Genomic DNA, 15048 nt, shown 5'->3' with positions numbered 1-15048 from the left:
ACAACTTATTAGTTAGAACACTGCAATGCACCCATACAGTTAAAAATGAAAAACTTGGACTAGGCTAACACACTAACCCTCAGTTGTGTTGTTCTTGACATTTACATGGTACCTTTGGGACTGGTTATGGAGCATTTAATTGACATCCGATGACCTTCATCTAATGCTCTCTAAAAGCTTAGAGTGAATTTTAGCTTCATGTGTAATCCCAAGAGACAAAAGGACAGGAGAGGAGGGTTTATAAACCCGGAACAACAATGTGTTTGTGCCTCTGAATCTCAACAACTTCTGATGCTGAGTTGTGTGGTATGTCTGTAGCACTGCATCTTGAAACTGTAAATCTCTTCAGATCATCTTACATCTTATACTGATTTTAGAATTTTAAACTGCATAATAATCAACTTGTTTTTAAACTGATTCTATGACGATGTTGAAATAAAAATAGGAAACATTCTCTTTTAGGGAACGCTATTGTCATCATTGTTGAGATAACTATATTCAATCCTTTCAGGTTGCCTAAGAGTCATTCCAGTGACGGGTCATGTCTGAGCTAAAGAACAGCGAATACTGGCCATGGACAAACAATTGCACCAAGGTAAGGGACTTGAGCCTGCCTCTGGTGCCACATATGCACTGCAAATCCAACCGCCTGTACATGTCCAGTGTCATTCCTCCCATCTTCTACATGCTGACTCTCCTGGGCATAGTTGGGAACCTGGGAAGTGTTTGGGTCTGCCTGTTTCACAGCCGACCCTGGAGCATCGGCTCCATCGGGGTCCTGAACATGGCACTGTGTGACCTGGCCTACCTGGTGTCTATCATACCCTGGGCGGTCTATATGAGCACGGACTACCACTGGACAATGAGTGAGTCCATGTGCATCCTGGTGAAGATCATATACTTTGTGGGGCTCACGTCCAGCACCATGTTCATCTGTGCCGTCAGCGTTGACCGCTTCCTGGCCATCGTGTTCCCCCTGGAGTCACGCATGATCCGCACACCACGCAACGCCGTCCTGGTCTCCCTGCTCCTCTGGACCACCACCACCCTCCTCATCTACCTCAGCTACCCCAACATCATCTACAGGGTGCGGAGGAGGGACAAGATCCCCTTTTGTGGGGCAGTGGTCATTTCGAGGTACAGGTCCACAGGAGCCACCTACAACCTGCTGTCCTACTACTCTATCCAGGTGTCTGTTCCCCTGTTGCTGGTCATCCCGTGCTATGTGAAGATCATGGCCCGCATGAAGCAGTCCCGGCAGCAGTGGAGCCAGGGTGGCGGTGGGGGTGGCAGCATGCATGGTCGGGACAAGACCATCTGGCTGATCTCGGTCTTCATTGCCAACTTCCTGGTGTGCTGGGTACCGGGGCAGTTGCTGCACATCATCGCCTGCATCATCTTCTTCACCCTCAACGACTGTAACAACACATGCTGGATGACACACGTGGTGAATCTGCTAACCGAGGCGTCACAGTTACTGCATGTCCTGAACGCTTGCCTGGATCCACTTATTTACCACACTCAACAGGGATTTGGGGAAATGGTGCGCAAGGGTGTGGACCGGGTGATGAGCCAGGGAAGGAAGTTTTGGCATATGGCAAAGAAAGAAGACTTTGGAGGAAAAACTGTGGAGCCCATCAGTGTGATCAGAATCACCAACAAACACCAACACCAAGAAAAAGAATAAGCTTGTTGAATAAAGTATGTTTAGATATACACTACCGGTCAAAAGTTTGGAGACACTCAGAAATTTCCATTCCACTCTATTATAGAGAGAATACCAGTTGAGATCATTTGCATTGTTTTTTTTATCAGGGCAGCAGTTTTCAGATTACATTATGTGCTTACATAATTGCAAAAGGGTTCTTGACTGTTGTAGAAAGAAATGGCTGATCTTTAATGCAATATCTACATTGCCCGTTATCAGCAACCATTCATTCAATGTCGCAAAGGCACATTCTGTTTACTAATCTGATATCATTTTAAAAGGCTAACTGAGAAAACATTGGAGAACCCTTTTGCATTTTGTCTATAATGGAGTGGAGTGGATATTTCTAAGTATCTCCAAACTGGTAGTGTACTTTCCATAGGGCTCATATAACCGTAATTTGATTTAGATAAAATGCATACTGGAGATGTGGTCATACAACCCAAAATCAGAAAAAGTTGGGACGTTGTGTAAAATGTGAATAAAAAACAGAATGTAATAATCTGCAAATCTTGTAAACCCATATTTATCTGCAAAAAGGACACAGACAAAAATGACAAATTTGACTATTTCATGGAAAATATGTTCATTTTGAATTTGATACCAGCAACATGTTTCAAATAAAGTTGGGGTGGGGCAACAAAATACTGGAAAAGTTAATGATAGAGTAATGATAAAGAAAACAAAAGGAGGAATGTTTCACAACTGGCAACATGATTGGGTACTTAGAAGTAAAGATGTAGGGGTATTCATCACTGTGTAAACCTGTGTTGACAAATGAGGAAAAACTTTAATTTTAATGCTTCTTAACATGAAATTGAAAGTATTTGGGGAATTCATTATCTACAGTACATAATATTAAAATATTCAGAGAATCCAGAGAAATCTTTGCAAAAGGGATAGAGCTGAAAAACAATATTGGATGGCCGTGGTCTTCTGGACCTCAGATGGCACTGCATTAAAACCAGACCTATTTCTGTTAAGACAATTATTGTATGGGCTCACAAAAACTTCTGATGACCATTGTCTATGAGCACAGTTTTTATACTCAATTCAGAAATGCTAATGTAAACTTTCCCATGCAACAGCCAACATTGTATTTAGACATGATACAGAAATACTACCGTCTACCGTCTTATCTGGGCCTGAGCTTGTTTAAAATGGATTGAGGTAAAGTGGAAAAGGGGCCTGTGGTTAGACCAATCAAAATGTGCAATGTGTTTTGGAAATCATGGACTCATCTGGGCTAAAGAGGAGAGGGCCTATCCAAGTATCCAACATATCCAACTTGTTTTAGTGCTTCAGTTACGCGCCTGTGTAGCTCATACCTTAGTTCGAAACCCAACATCTATGATGGTGTGGAGGTGCATTAGTGCCTACAGCATGGGCATCTTGCACATCTGGCAAGGCACAATCAATTCTGAATGTACAGGTTTTGAGTAACATATACTGCCATCCAGGCAATGTCTTTTCGAAAGAAGACATTGAATATTTCAGGAAAACAATACTAAAATGAATTCTGTACATATTTAAAACAGTATGTCTCCACAGAGGATGAGTCCAGGTGCTAAAATGGCTTCTGCAGTCCAAACCAGTCAAATTAGGTGCATCATGGAATGAAAAACATGATTAAGAATACCCCATGTTGAGCAACTGAAATCCTATATCGGGCAAGAATGGGACAACATTTCATTCTCAAAACTGTAACTGGTCTCCTCAGTTCTTAAACATTTCCTAAACAGAGTTTTGTTAAATGAAGAGGTGAAGCAGCACAGTGGTAAACACCCCTGTCCCAACATTTTTTGAAGCATGTTGCTGGCATCAAATTCAAAATGAACATATATTTACCATAAAATAGTCAACATTTTCATTTTCAACATTTGATATGTTGTCTTTGTCCTTTTTGCTGCTAAATATGGGTTTACCAAACTTGTAGGCTATATTATCACATTCTGTTTTTATTTGCATTTGGGGTCGCATGTTTAATTTTAAAATCAAACCTATTCATGTTTATATAATGGTGGCTTATAATCAATAAATGTTGTATTTCCTTTGTGCCTGGCTGTCCATTTTTTATGCGTTCAGTTCACCCCCCCCCCCCCCCCCCCCCAGCACACACACACACACACACACCCCCCATATGAACCCACTGCTTCTTATTCAAAAATCTAATTCTAATTTACTTTCAAAAGATAAGCGTTCGAAGCATCATAAGCTAGGCTACTAGACCTTTGGCACGGTGAGTTGGAATACATACGCTAGCCTGCTAATAAATTAGCAGAGTATGTGGCACATTATTACAGTATATGTAAATTATCTGAGAACAATGTGTAAAGTCTTACTTTGTCACTAGGTGGCAGTGCTGTTGTTTTTGAGATATATGCAACTTGTTCCCTTATGTAGGATGGTGAAGGGAGGGATGTAGTAGGCTAGTAGACCACCATCATCTGAACGAAATTGTTGCTTTGCGAGCTTTTTATGTGTTGGATTTTGCGCTACACGTAGGGCTGTGTGCAGTTAAGCCAAGACCTGTTTTGCGCCATTTCTATGATTTGGGTTTCTGAGAGAAAGCTCTGCAAACAACTGATCAGCTGACAGACATGCGCCTGCTCTGTAACGTTGAGCAACTTTTAGATGCTGTTAGCAAGCTAATTCCAAATTTAATATATCTATGTCTGGCTTTGAACTGGTTATATCACAATCATATGCATCTTTCCACTTGGGTGGGTTCTGATAAAGCACTGAAGAGACACGAATTGCAAATCGTTTAAAACCTTTAATTCGCTAGTCACACACATTAGCTGTTTTGTTACAAAGCTGGCTAGCTCAACAGTGCTTCTTTTTTCTGGACATATACAGTAACGTCAGAGCCCGTCTATCTCTTTTAACGTAAGTTCATTCATGCCAGCTGCAAGAGACGAAGACAAATACAGGTATGAAGTATATTAATGTATGGGCCTGGCCTACGGTGTCTGAATAAGAATATGATGGCAAGCTGTCAGAAAGATTATTGCAATTTGATTCTGTCGTCTAAATCAAAGGTTGAGGTGAATTGTTTAATCTATGATCATAGCCTATCTGTTGGAAAGGATATTCGCCATCATAACCAATGTGTTGAATGTTTAGTCTAACAAAACGAAATCAGATTCATTCGTACAGGGTAAAGCTAGCTACTGTACACCGGCTCGCAGAAGACAGCTGTAGCAAGGGATTTTTTCCCCTCAGGCTTTGAGGGCTTCCGACCAACCAGATACAGTGCTGTGCTTTGCTGCTGCGCCGCTAAACGTGTTTGTCTGATTATAGGAGACGTGGAGGAGGAGATGGCACAAGACACTGTTGGGCTGCGGAGCTCTATGACCTGTTTATCAAAGAATTGCTGACTTTAGAAATGAAACATTGTTAATTTCTCGGAGATGCATTCAATGGAAACAACGTCGCGGGAGTCGACTATGACCTGCAGAACGGTCGGACAACATTCAGAGACATTGGTTTCGTAGGACGACGATAGCTAGCCGTTTCTCAGTCCCAATGTACGAGCGGTATATTTAAGGGAATATTATGAATAGCTAGTTTTAATATCATAGGTATCCGTCTTTCAAGTTCTCCACTGGACTGCCTGGAAAGCTGTTTGGACTCATGAATTCTTCATTTATACTTGACAAAAATTCCAAGATGACGGTGGAAGGTTCTACAATTAAAAGTCGGATTAAAAGTCTGCTACGTTCACCATCTATAAAACTGAGAAGAAGTAAACCTGGGAACAACAAGGAGAACCTTTCTAACAAGGTATGTAAGCCTAACCAGCTAGCTACAGCTGACCAACAATCCGAACACATTCGCCGGCAATATTGTCAACGATGCCGCATAGCCTACTGTAGGTTACCATTTGCCAATTGCCCCATCTTCTGAACTTACATGAGACCTGATACACGAAACAGGTCTGTCTCGATATTTTATGTTGCCCAAGCAATTCTTTTAGAAATCGGCTGGTTGTTGTAGTATGATGAAATTTGACAGGTTGGGATAGGGTATGAAACATTTCACCATTGTCAGTCAGACATTTTTCTACAACGATGAAGCTTATTGCAAGGTTGTCCTCTAGCCACGTTCTTGATGCATCACCTAGTTTCTGCACAGGCAGAGGCATAGAATGTGCATGATCTTCCCTTGGTGATCATGTCATTGATAAAGTATTGGCACAAGTACAGAGAGAACGCTAATGTTTGTGGCTATTTCTAAATGCAAGGCTATGCCAAAGCAGCCCTGATGATTGGTAACCATGGAAATGTGAAGTGACCATGTGGCAAGCAGTATATTTTACAGCTGTACTGAGGTCCTTAACCTCACAAACTGAATATGGAGCCCCCACCACCGCCCCCCCCGCCATGAACTGCTGAATGGGAGACAGGAGTGAGGAGACTTTTGTTTTTGGCATGCTTTTGCCTGCCAGCTTGCAGATGTGCATGCTGTGGCCTATTAGGAGGATTCAATAACACCTCTATAAAGACTCTGTGGTAGCCTTTCAGTCAGTTGGCACTTTTTAATATGAAAACGGCATCTGCCTAAACCCAGGAAGATGCTGTAAACTGGAATTAAGGTTTAATCTTTTCCATGCTTTGGCCATTGAGACGCAGAGACATAGGAAACGCAGAGAGGTAGGATGAAAAAAAAAACAGATGGGCTTAGTTTTGAAAATATCGTTAATAAATCATTGCCTGCCACCAGTATGGCTTTGTGTGTGGCTGCTAAGCCAACATTGTCCTCCAGTCACTTTGAGAGTGTCATTCCTTCCTTATTGTCTGTGCAGTCCTACAGAACTGCACTTTCCTGTCAAAGCTCTGGGGTGTTAGTGATTTGAGGACCTTCTGTGACCATGCCTCAAGATAAATGGAGTCTCATCACTCCAAATATATGTAGCTATTCCCACTGAAGGACTTTGGAAGATGGGCAATCGTGGAAAAAAATAAACCTGAAATGCCAAAAGAGATCAGAACAGAACAGATCATAGGCATACGCCTGTAGAGAGGTTTCCCTTACTGTTGTGCCTTATTATCTTTGTCTCAGATATTTGTATGACAGATATCTGTTTGTTGAAATGTGCAAACAGATTGGAATTCATAGAATTTGTGATGTGTTTCTCTCAAACCGCCATGCCTACCTAATGATGGATTTCTTTTGAGGGTTTTACCTGATCGAGCAAATAGTGGTTGCTGTCAACCTACACATTCTCTCTTTTGTTTCGATTGTTCTAAGCCCTCAAAGGCAAAAGTTATTTTCATAGATAGACCATAATGACAAACATACAGGAAGTAGATTTCCATTTGTGGCATTGGGATAAAAAAGGTAAAGGTCATATTTTCTGTTATTGCATCCTGTACGAGGGATGTAATCTTACAAACAATCCCGTCTAGTTAAATATTTATGCATAAATATCTAGCCTAGCACATCACTTAGTGGTTGATTACCATGGAACAGGTCTTTAGATCCATATCTTTTTTCGGATTTGGGACTTTTGGAATTTCTTTGTTATGTTGTATGTGACTGAAGCGTAAATGAGGTACAAAATGTGAGTGGAAATTTTAGCCAATTAACAGGATTTTATCTTTTAAACACATCCAATACACCAGCGCCACTGATAGGAGGGTCTGTGTAGGCTACTATTTTATTTTTGTATGTCAGAGCGTGTGGACCTCTGTGTGTGACTAATTTAGATTCACAGCAAGATATTAGGTGTTGTGGCTTTTTAAAGCTTGATGATAAACCTGCAGTATGTATTAAAGGATGTCTTGATCTTGCTAACAGAAATAGCCCGGATGCCTGTACAACTACCTCAGACAAAGCCTCCCCTCCAGAGTCTGTCACCAGACAAAGGAAAATAAGCTTGATTGTAAATACTTATAGATCTGCAAAACCACCTCAAGGCAGCTCTGATTTAGGCTAGAGAGTCGATCAGAAGCAGTCTTTCCTAGCACCACAGGATATTCTGTCTGGCTGGTCCATGCTATGTCTCAGTGGTGTGCGTGTGTTTTTCTCCAGCATTGGATGTAAATGCCTTTAGGCAACACTTTGTATCCAAACAAACCGCGAGAGTTTCGGCACCCACGAATCACCTGAAAATAATTGTTGTTATGGTGAAGTTGGGCTTCAAACAATAGGCATTGCTCTCACCTAGTAGACATAAAAAGAGATTCATGCACAATACTTGATGCTGTTTTCTCATTCGTTCTTCTTCATATAGGATTTTAAATCTTTAATCTGTACATTGTGTTACAGGGCTACAGTGTAACACATAATGTATACAGTATGCAGGTCTTTGAAGTTCCCTTGGTGTTTTATATGCACCTGAATCCACTTTTTCTAGCTTTTTTGAGGACAGAATCAGCAGTGAGCTTCTTTGATTTATAACAGAATAGCTCTGTGCAAAAAAACAGGCCATGTGTTTATCGCTGCTCAGTAAGCCAGGCACGCTAGCAAGGTTATTACCATGTGGCCTTGCTACAGCAGCACCAGAAATCACCTTGAGCCCATGACAAGCATTGAAAAGGGGGGTGGTGGGGTGGTAGTGTGTGCTTGATGAAACCTTGGTGATGAAAACACAAAATACGGGCTGCTGGTGGAAGCCGTGCAGTGTTTTCCACAGAAGTCAGAAGAAGTGCGTTGTCATGTGATGAGCCTCCCTCGATCAACAAATACAGTCAGAACACAGCTGACACGCTCATTTGTGAGACAGAGTGACTGGGATGGACAGTGCTGTGTCCAGCTGTTAGCTTAAGTTTCTATCTCTCTCTGTCTCTCTCTCTCTCTCTCTCTCTCTCTCTCTGTCTCTCTCTCTCTCTCTCTCTCTCTCTCTCTCTGTCTGCCTCCCCCTTCCTATAGTGAGTATGTGCATTCTTTTGTGAGAACAATGCGCCTAACTTTTTTGAAATGGCTGATGGATTTGACCCAGACCTAGATCAGCTTGTTGACGTGGCGACACGAAGTGTCCAGTCAGGACTTACCCCTGGGCACAGCTGGATGCAGGCAGGGCTTCCTGTGGAGGGGGAAACGCACTGTGAGCTGAGTTAAATGGGCACTTTGAGAAAATGCTGCAGCCGAGAACAGTTTTTAAGCTCAGAGGACCCACTGTAAGTGCTGATACAGGCTAACGTTGCTCGCTTTATCTAGCCTACTGTAAAGGTTTTTTTAATGCAGTGCTGGTGAAACACCCAGCTGACACTACTGATGATTTGAGGACTTTAAATTAACAGTGCTTGTATGTAAGCTTCATATCTGTCGTACACATTTGCATGTGGTTAGCAGACCTTTAAGTTAAAAGTAGCATATGTATGTTTGTGCCATGGGGAATAACCCCATGACCTTGTTTTTGGGCTCTTTGAAAGAAATTTGATCTTGTAGTTGAGCTAGGCAATCATTTTGTTGAGTGTTTGAAACAGAGATGGAGAAGGTATTGACCAGATGTTGTTATAATGCTTCTAGTCTACAGTGCACTATGAATTCTGAAGTGACTGAACATTTTCAATTTAAATATCTTTGGACGTTTAAATGATCGTCCGTCAGCAAAGTTCGTCGTGTCTAATTCCAGCTGGCTTGACCAAATCTTTAGCATGTTGTTCCTCATCATGTTTACGGTATTTGGGCTAAAGTAGAGTCACCACTCCTGGTCCATCAGCAGTCCAAATATATTAATAAGTTATTCCAAATATATTAATAAGTTATTCCAAATCAAACCAAGATCCACGCACAGCCTGGTTAGGTGCAGGTAAATTGCAGGAACATACCTAAATAGCAAAAATAAGACCGCTCTACTGCAGTAAAACTGAGTAAAACGCGTTTCGCATACAGCGTCCTCAGGTTCGCTACACAATTCACAGTTACACAAGGCCTACTTGGCAATAGTGTTTGAAGAGTTGATCAATGAGAGCTTCCGACGTGTTAAAACACTCAATATAAATCAACAAGGAGCAAGGGAAGTGTGACCTACATTGCTGGAACAGTACACTATGAAACCCTTTTATGTGGAAATATAACATAGCCTTGCTTGTTGTTTCCAACTCCACTTTTTCCTTGTAAATATTGAGATAATAATCAAATGTTTGAGTCTTTCCTGCTAAGGTTTGTTGATGTCCTTGGCAAATCACCATGGAACTGTGAACTGGTCTCTTAGTCACATTCCTCTATAAGCTTGCTTTGTGTGTCTTGAGTCTCAGACTAGCTTGCCAAACATGCAAATAGCAACACAACAAAACAATCCAACTATCTGCTTCAGGTCAATGCTAGTCTCATGATAAAGACTATTGTCCACTGTTTTTGATAATACAGGTGGCCGTGTCCATGTTGACTCAATTCTCCCATGTTGTTTTCGCAGGTTACGCTTGAGAAGGTCTTGGGGATCACCACATCGGGGAACCGAGCATTGGCCAGCGACCCGCGCTCAGGCCTGGTGGCCTACCCTGCAGGGTGAGTGTGAAGTCAGCAGCACTAACACACAGTTCACAGGAAACACAACAGAGAAAACGGCGAACAATAGAATCACTAAAGCTTCAAAGAAGATCAAAACCCAACAGTATTTTCCATTAAGAGGGGATAGCATGCTTTGCATGATGCCATTCATGCATGTTCTCTCTTGTGACTACTTGAGACAAATGTAAAAATGGATCTGGTCGGCTCCTTGGAGATTTCCGAGAAGCACTTGAATTAATGGAGCAGTTTGCTGGTTCGAGAGATCATTATGCGTTATGCTACTTGGTGACGGTTCAATGTTTTGTATACAGAATTCAGTGCCCAGATTTTACAGAGATTTGCTGAAGCTACATTTACGGTAGAGACAGAGCCACTGTTGTTGTGGAGCATAGTGAATTGTCATTGCACAGTCTTGTTGTGAGCTGTGGCAATATATATTTTTTTCTTTACACACACACACACACACACACACACACACACACAGACACTGTTCCCTGTCAGCTGTGTTCATTCTCTGGCTTTTTGTCAGTTTTTCCATTTGCCACTATTACACTTGTAATACATTCGTTGTCAGGCGAGACAGAATAAAAAAACCTCTGTAGTCTACAACCCAGCTCCTCCCCTCCCCCCTCTGTTCAAAGCATGCTTCAGGCAGGGATATCCCTGGTGAAAGACTGTTGAAGGAAAGAGACATGAATAAAAATGACAAAGGGAATTCTGAATGAACCCCTAGCGCTGATCTGGAAACAGCCAGATGATTTAACTGGGCCCAGGGACTTGGGCTAGCATGGAGGCGATTCAACGGAAACTCGTCTCTCAGCACTCTCAGCTGTGCGTGTGTGTGTGTGTGTGTCTCTGTTTGTGTGTGTGTGTGTGTGTGTGTGTGCTGCTGGAAGGAAACGCTGTCTCAGGCAGGAGGGGTTTAGCGCTCTGAGCTGGCCAGGCGTGAGTGAGTCCCTCCCGAGCTCCACTGCAGAGACCCGGGGAGGGAATAGAAATGCGTCTGCTGCCACACTCGACCTCAGAGGTCTGGGGTTAATCCAGTGCTCACTAACTGGAGACTCGTCCTGCAGAACCAGAGTTCAGCCATTAGTTCCAGTCTACAGTACTGCATACTTGCATATCAGGCTTCACTGAAGAGATCAATCTGTTTTACAATTAATTAAGTGATGCAAAGTCAACATATTGGTCAGCCAACGATCACCTGATCCTAACCAGCTGAAAGCTAATCAATGGTGTTCGGGGTAATAGTAAGAACTCGTGCTTTGATTTACAGTGTGCCTGGTACTCCCAGTACAAACAAAGTATGTTATGCATGTAATGTCCCACAGCATTCGTCCAAACAAAGTGTTTTGTCACATCGGTGGCATTTTTTTCTGTAGGACTATGTGAACTATTTGAAGAATGAATGGTATCCATTGTAAACCCGTATAGTGGTCTACAGCAGAGGCTAAAACTGCCCTTTATTTTCAATGAAGTCAACATTTTGTGTTCGATTACATCCTGGCCCTTTTGAGCTGTACAGTAATTTAATTGTGTTACCTAAACAGGAGTTCCCTTCTAAGGCAGTCGGACTGGGAGTACTCTGTGTCCACATTGAAGATTTAATCACTGGTAACTTGGTTATCTGTGACTGGGTCCGCCCATGACTACATCCAGTGCTTTTAATAGGTTGTTTTCAAAACCCCTCAGATCTCAGACGGGGGGGCCTTGGGACATACCAGACCGTGAACTCTGACTCCAGACTCCTACAACATTACGACTCAAGAGACTACAGCTAAATTACTACTGCTAGATTACAAAATAGTGTCTATCCTTAGACAACTGACAATTTAGTTTTCAGTCAGCGGTCTACTAGCCTATATGTAATGCTTGTAGTTGGAATCTGAATTCCGCATGGACCTTAATGTGTCCTACAGGTTTTGCTAGTTCTCAGAGATGTTTTGCATCACATCCTTTCACTTTCCTTTCCAAAAAGGACAGGTTGTAATAGATTTCCGTCATACCAGCAAAAGAAAACGTTTCCCCCCCCCCCGTCTGTCACATGGGGTTGCCACTTAATCTCATTAGGCTTTGCTGCTCAGCTTGTGTGAAAAAACAGTCCTCTCTCCTCGCTGGCCACTCGCCATCTCATGAGTTGACGGTCCGCAGGGTTCTGAAGAGCGTCCCCTTACATCAGAGGACAGTTGGGTTACAGTAATGGGTTAGAGAGCAGCTCAGACTGGAGCGTGATTCTGGGCCAGAACGTAGGTGTAATGTCCAGACAAGCTAACAAACATGTCAAGCTAACGGATTCCCATACGCTGGCGCTTGTTGTGTTCACCTAACCAGACGCACAAACACATGTATGAGGATCGGTTAGTTTGAAAACTAGTTGGGACATAACACATGGAACAGGTACAGATCCCTTGAGTAATCAGGTCCAGTGTAGAAATAAATAAATGCACAGAGCCTAGCTGTCGACAAGGACTCCAAAGTGCAGTCAATCAGTTTAGACAACTTGTAGCACCTTGGTAAAAGTGGTGCTGTGGTCTAGACCCATGTCCGACCCCTGCGAGTCTTGAATCTGGATGCCATTAGGCTCCAGCGTGTGTGTTTTTTTTTTTATCTCAGCACGGCGTGAAATTGTGGAGCAAGAGAGATCGATTGGCTTGGGAGAGCGTCCACCTGGTTTTCTTGGGCCTTTTAGTTGATGATTGAAAGACACACACGCACACACACACACGCACACACAGATGGTCTCACATCTGCGTGTGCACACAGGCCAGTTCTATGTTTTGATTATAAGCACTGTATTTGTGTGTGTCCATCGTCAAAGCAGAGGAGTTAAGTGGATTTTGCTGGAAGTTGCTGCGGTGGCGTTCCTATTTGAGGCTGTCAGTCTGAGGTCCGGGTGGGCATACAGGGAATCCGATTGGTGGTGGGCTGTTGACGGCACGCCGTTTATTTGAACCCCAATTTAGGCTGCAGCTTTATGCTCTATTGTAGCCCACCCTCGTCCGTCCGCCCCCCTCCCCTCCTGTTAATGCACTGTCAGCAGCTTATGGATTTGCTCAGGGACTCACAGTTGCTATCTGGCTGTTTCTGAGCAGGAACGTGTATGTGTGTGTGTGTGTGTAAAGGGTCAATCGGCAAGCTCTTGCAGCTGTCGAAGAAGTAACTGGCCCTCTAGGGTATTGGCCAATAGGATTGTAGAGAGCAGTGATTCCATTACCAAGCCTGCACGGCTTTGTTGGAGTTGCTAAACGAATGCAATTGACTCGGAGAATGCAACCAAGCTCCAGAGCCCACTGTGTACTGCCTGTGAAACACTCACTACCACACACACACACACACGTTCATGGCCATAGTCGAATCTCTCCATGGCAATGGGTCATTTCGCTGCAGCGTTTTTCAGTTCTTGAAGTGCTGCATTGAGGCGAACTGTGAAAGTGCCAAAGACCCATGATTGGCCAAAGTCTGTCGGAGGGCTGTGGTGGTTTTCAGCCACTGTATATACACACGTTATCTCTTAACCTGGCTTTGTGAGAATGTAGACACAAAATTGATTTATTGTGGATGAGTGTGGATACTAAATCAATTAGTATCGATTGTGTGAGGTAATACGCGGTGAATAAGGCTGTAATGGTTTGCTAATGGAACCCACAGCCTCGTTTCTTGCACGATGCACTTAATTTGGTACAGGTCAAGCTCTGAGACAGTTTTATTAGTTAGGGCTCCAGGGGATCTCTTGTTTTGTCTCTCGTTCAGACTGACTCTGGAACAGATCCTTTTTCGGGTGTCATTTTTGCAGTCTGCTGTGTCTAAACATGTCATATTTTATAACAACGTAAGAGGGCTATGTTGTAGATTTGCAGCCTTTATCCTGTTGTGATTTGCAGCTCAAATAAAAAGTGACGGCAAAATATATGAAGTGTTGATTCGATTAAACCCAAGTACAGAAACTCTTCAACATTTCACAACATTGTTTTCAGCTGCTTGAGTTCTGTCAGAGGGTATTGGGCCGTGATGTCCTTATTAGGCACTGGTTTCTTGCAGTGCATAATTGTATCATGCATGCTTTGTGTGCACATGTGAGTGTGTTCGTGTGTGTGTGTGTGTGTGTGTGTGTGTGTGTGTGTGTGTGTGTGTGTGTGTGTCATACCTCATCCACTCACTGAGACAGGCGGAACTAGAAAAGCCTGCCTGTCTGAATGAAAAAAAAAAACATGTAAATGAGGAGCACTTGTGATTTGGCAAACACATTTTGCCTGCCCTGTAGGTAAAGAGGCAAATGCCACTATCCTTATCAAATGACTGTAATTTGTCCCTCTCCACATCGGCCAGACGACTCATTATCTGGACTACTCACTCAACTCCATGTAGTTTAAAGAGCTTGTTTATCTGATGCCTATCTGCTTTCTTTTGTGAGTCACTCGGATATTTTGATGGATTTCGGATGGATATTTCTCTTCTGTAACCAGCTTCTGGACATTTGTGCTGGGATGTTATTTAACTGGCAGAAGACGCGTTTTGTATAATGAATGAGTGCCAGTGATGAGCCTGAATGTGAAATGGCTGTGTGTGCGTGCCAGGCGGCCACTATAATCGGCCCACTGTATTAATCAAACATGCATGAAAATGTGTGTCAGGGTCCCTCTCTCTCTCTCTCTTTCTCTCTCTCCCTCTCTCTCTCTCTCTCTTTTTCTCCCTCTCTCTCTTTTTCTCCCCATCTCCCCCCCCACCAGGAAAGCACTGCAGTAAAGTGGGTCAGTAGCGCTACGTGAGGAGAGAGCACAGCTGAGGACAGACAGAGGCGAGGCAAGGAGAGAGAGAGCGAGAAAAAAGAGTGAGAGAGAGAGAGAGAGCGGCTCGCTGCAGCCACGCCGAGAGGCAGAGAG

At 43.1% G+C, this 15048-nt stretch overlaps 2 protein-coding genes across 6 annotated transcripts in view; both read left to right on the top strand.

The window, feature by feature from the left end:
* Positions 1–541: 541 nt before the first annotated feature.
* Positions 542–1687, top strand: LOC121693629 (C-C chemokine receptor type 5). The gene has a single exon (XM_042073174.1). It carries the CDS (start codon positions 542–544, stop codon positions 1685–1687), a length of 1146 nt encoding a protein of 381 aa, XP_041929108.1.
* A 2471-nt stretch (positions 1688–4158) lies between these two features.
* Positions 4159–15048, top strand: part of mapkbp1 (mitogen-activated protein kinase binding protein 1) — a 52810-nt gene continuing 41920 nt past the window's right edge. For 2 of the 5 annotated variants that reach the window (XM_042071929.1, XM_042071928.1), the window contains exons 1-3: positions 4161–4641; positions 5012–5494; positions 10074–10165. In XM_042071929.1, coding sequence (XP_041927863.1) covers positions 5345–5494; positions 10074–10165 — 242 coding nt within the window. In that variant the 5' untranslated portion in view covers positions 4161–4641; positions 5012–5344. Of the gene's footprint in view, positions 4642–5011; positions 5495–8551; positions 8833–10073; positions 10166–15048 lie in introns of those variants that run through there. The other 3 variants (XM_042071930.1, XM_042071927.1, XM_042071931.1) reach the window with 3 other exon arrangements.

The sequence above is a fragment of the Alosa sapidissima genome, chromosome 19 (assembly GCF_018492685.1).
Source record: "Alosa sapidissima isolate fAloSap1 chromosome 19, fAloSap1.pri, whole genome shotgun sequence".
NCBI lineage: Eukaryota > Metazoa > Chordata > Actinopteri > Clupeiformes > Clupeidae > Alosa > Alosa sapidissima.
This window is presented reverse-complemented; position numbering and strand designations above follow the sequence as displayed.

What these genes read in the sequence shown, in the direction of transcription:
- LOC121693629 (XM_042073174.1), top strand. Translation starts at nt 542, where the DNA reads ATGTCTGAGCTAAAGAACAGCGAATACTGGCCATGGACAAACAATTGC.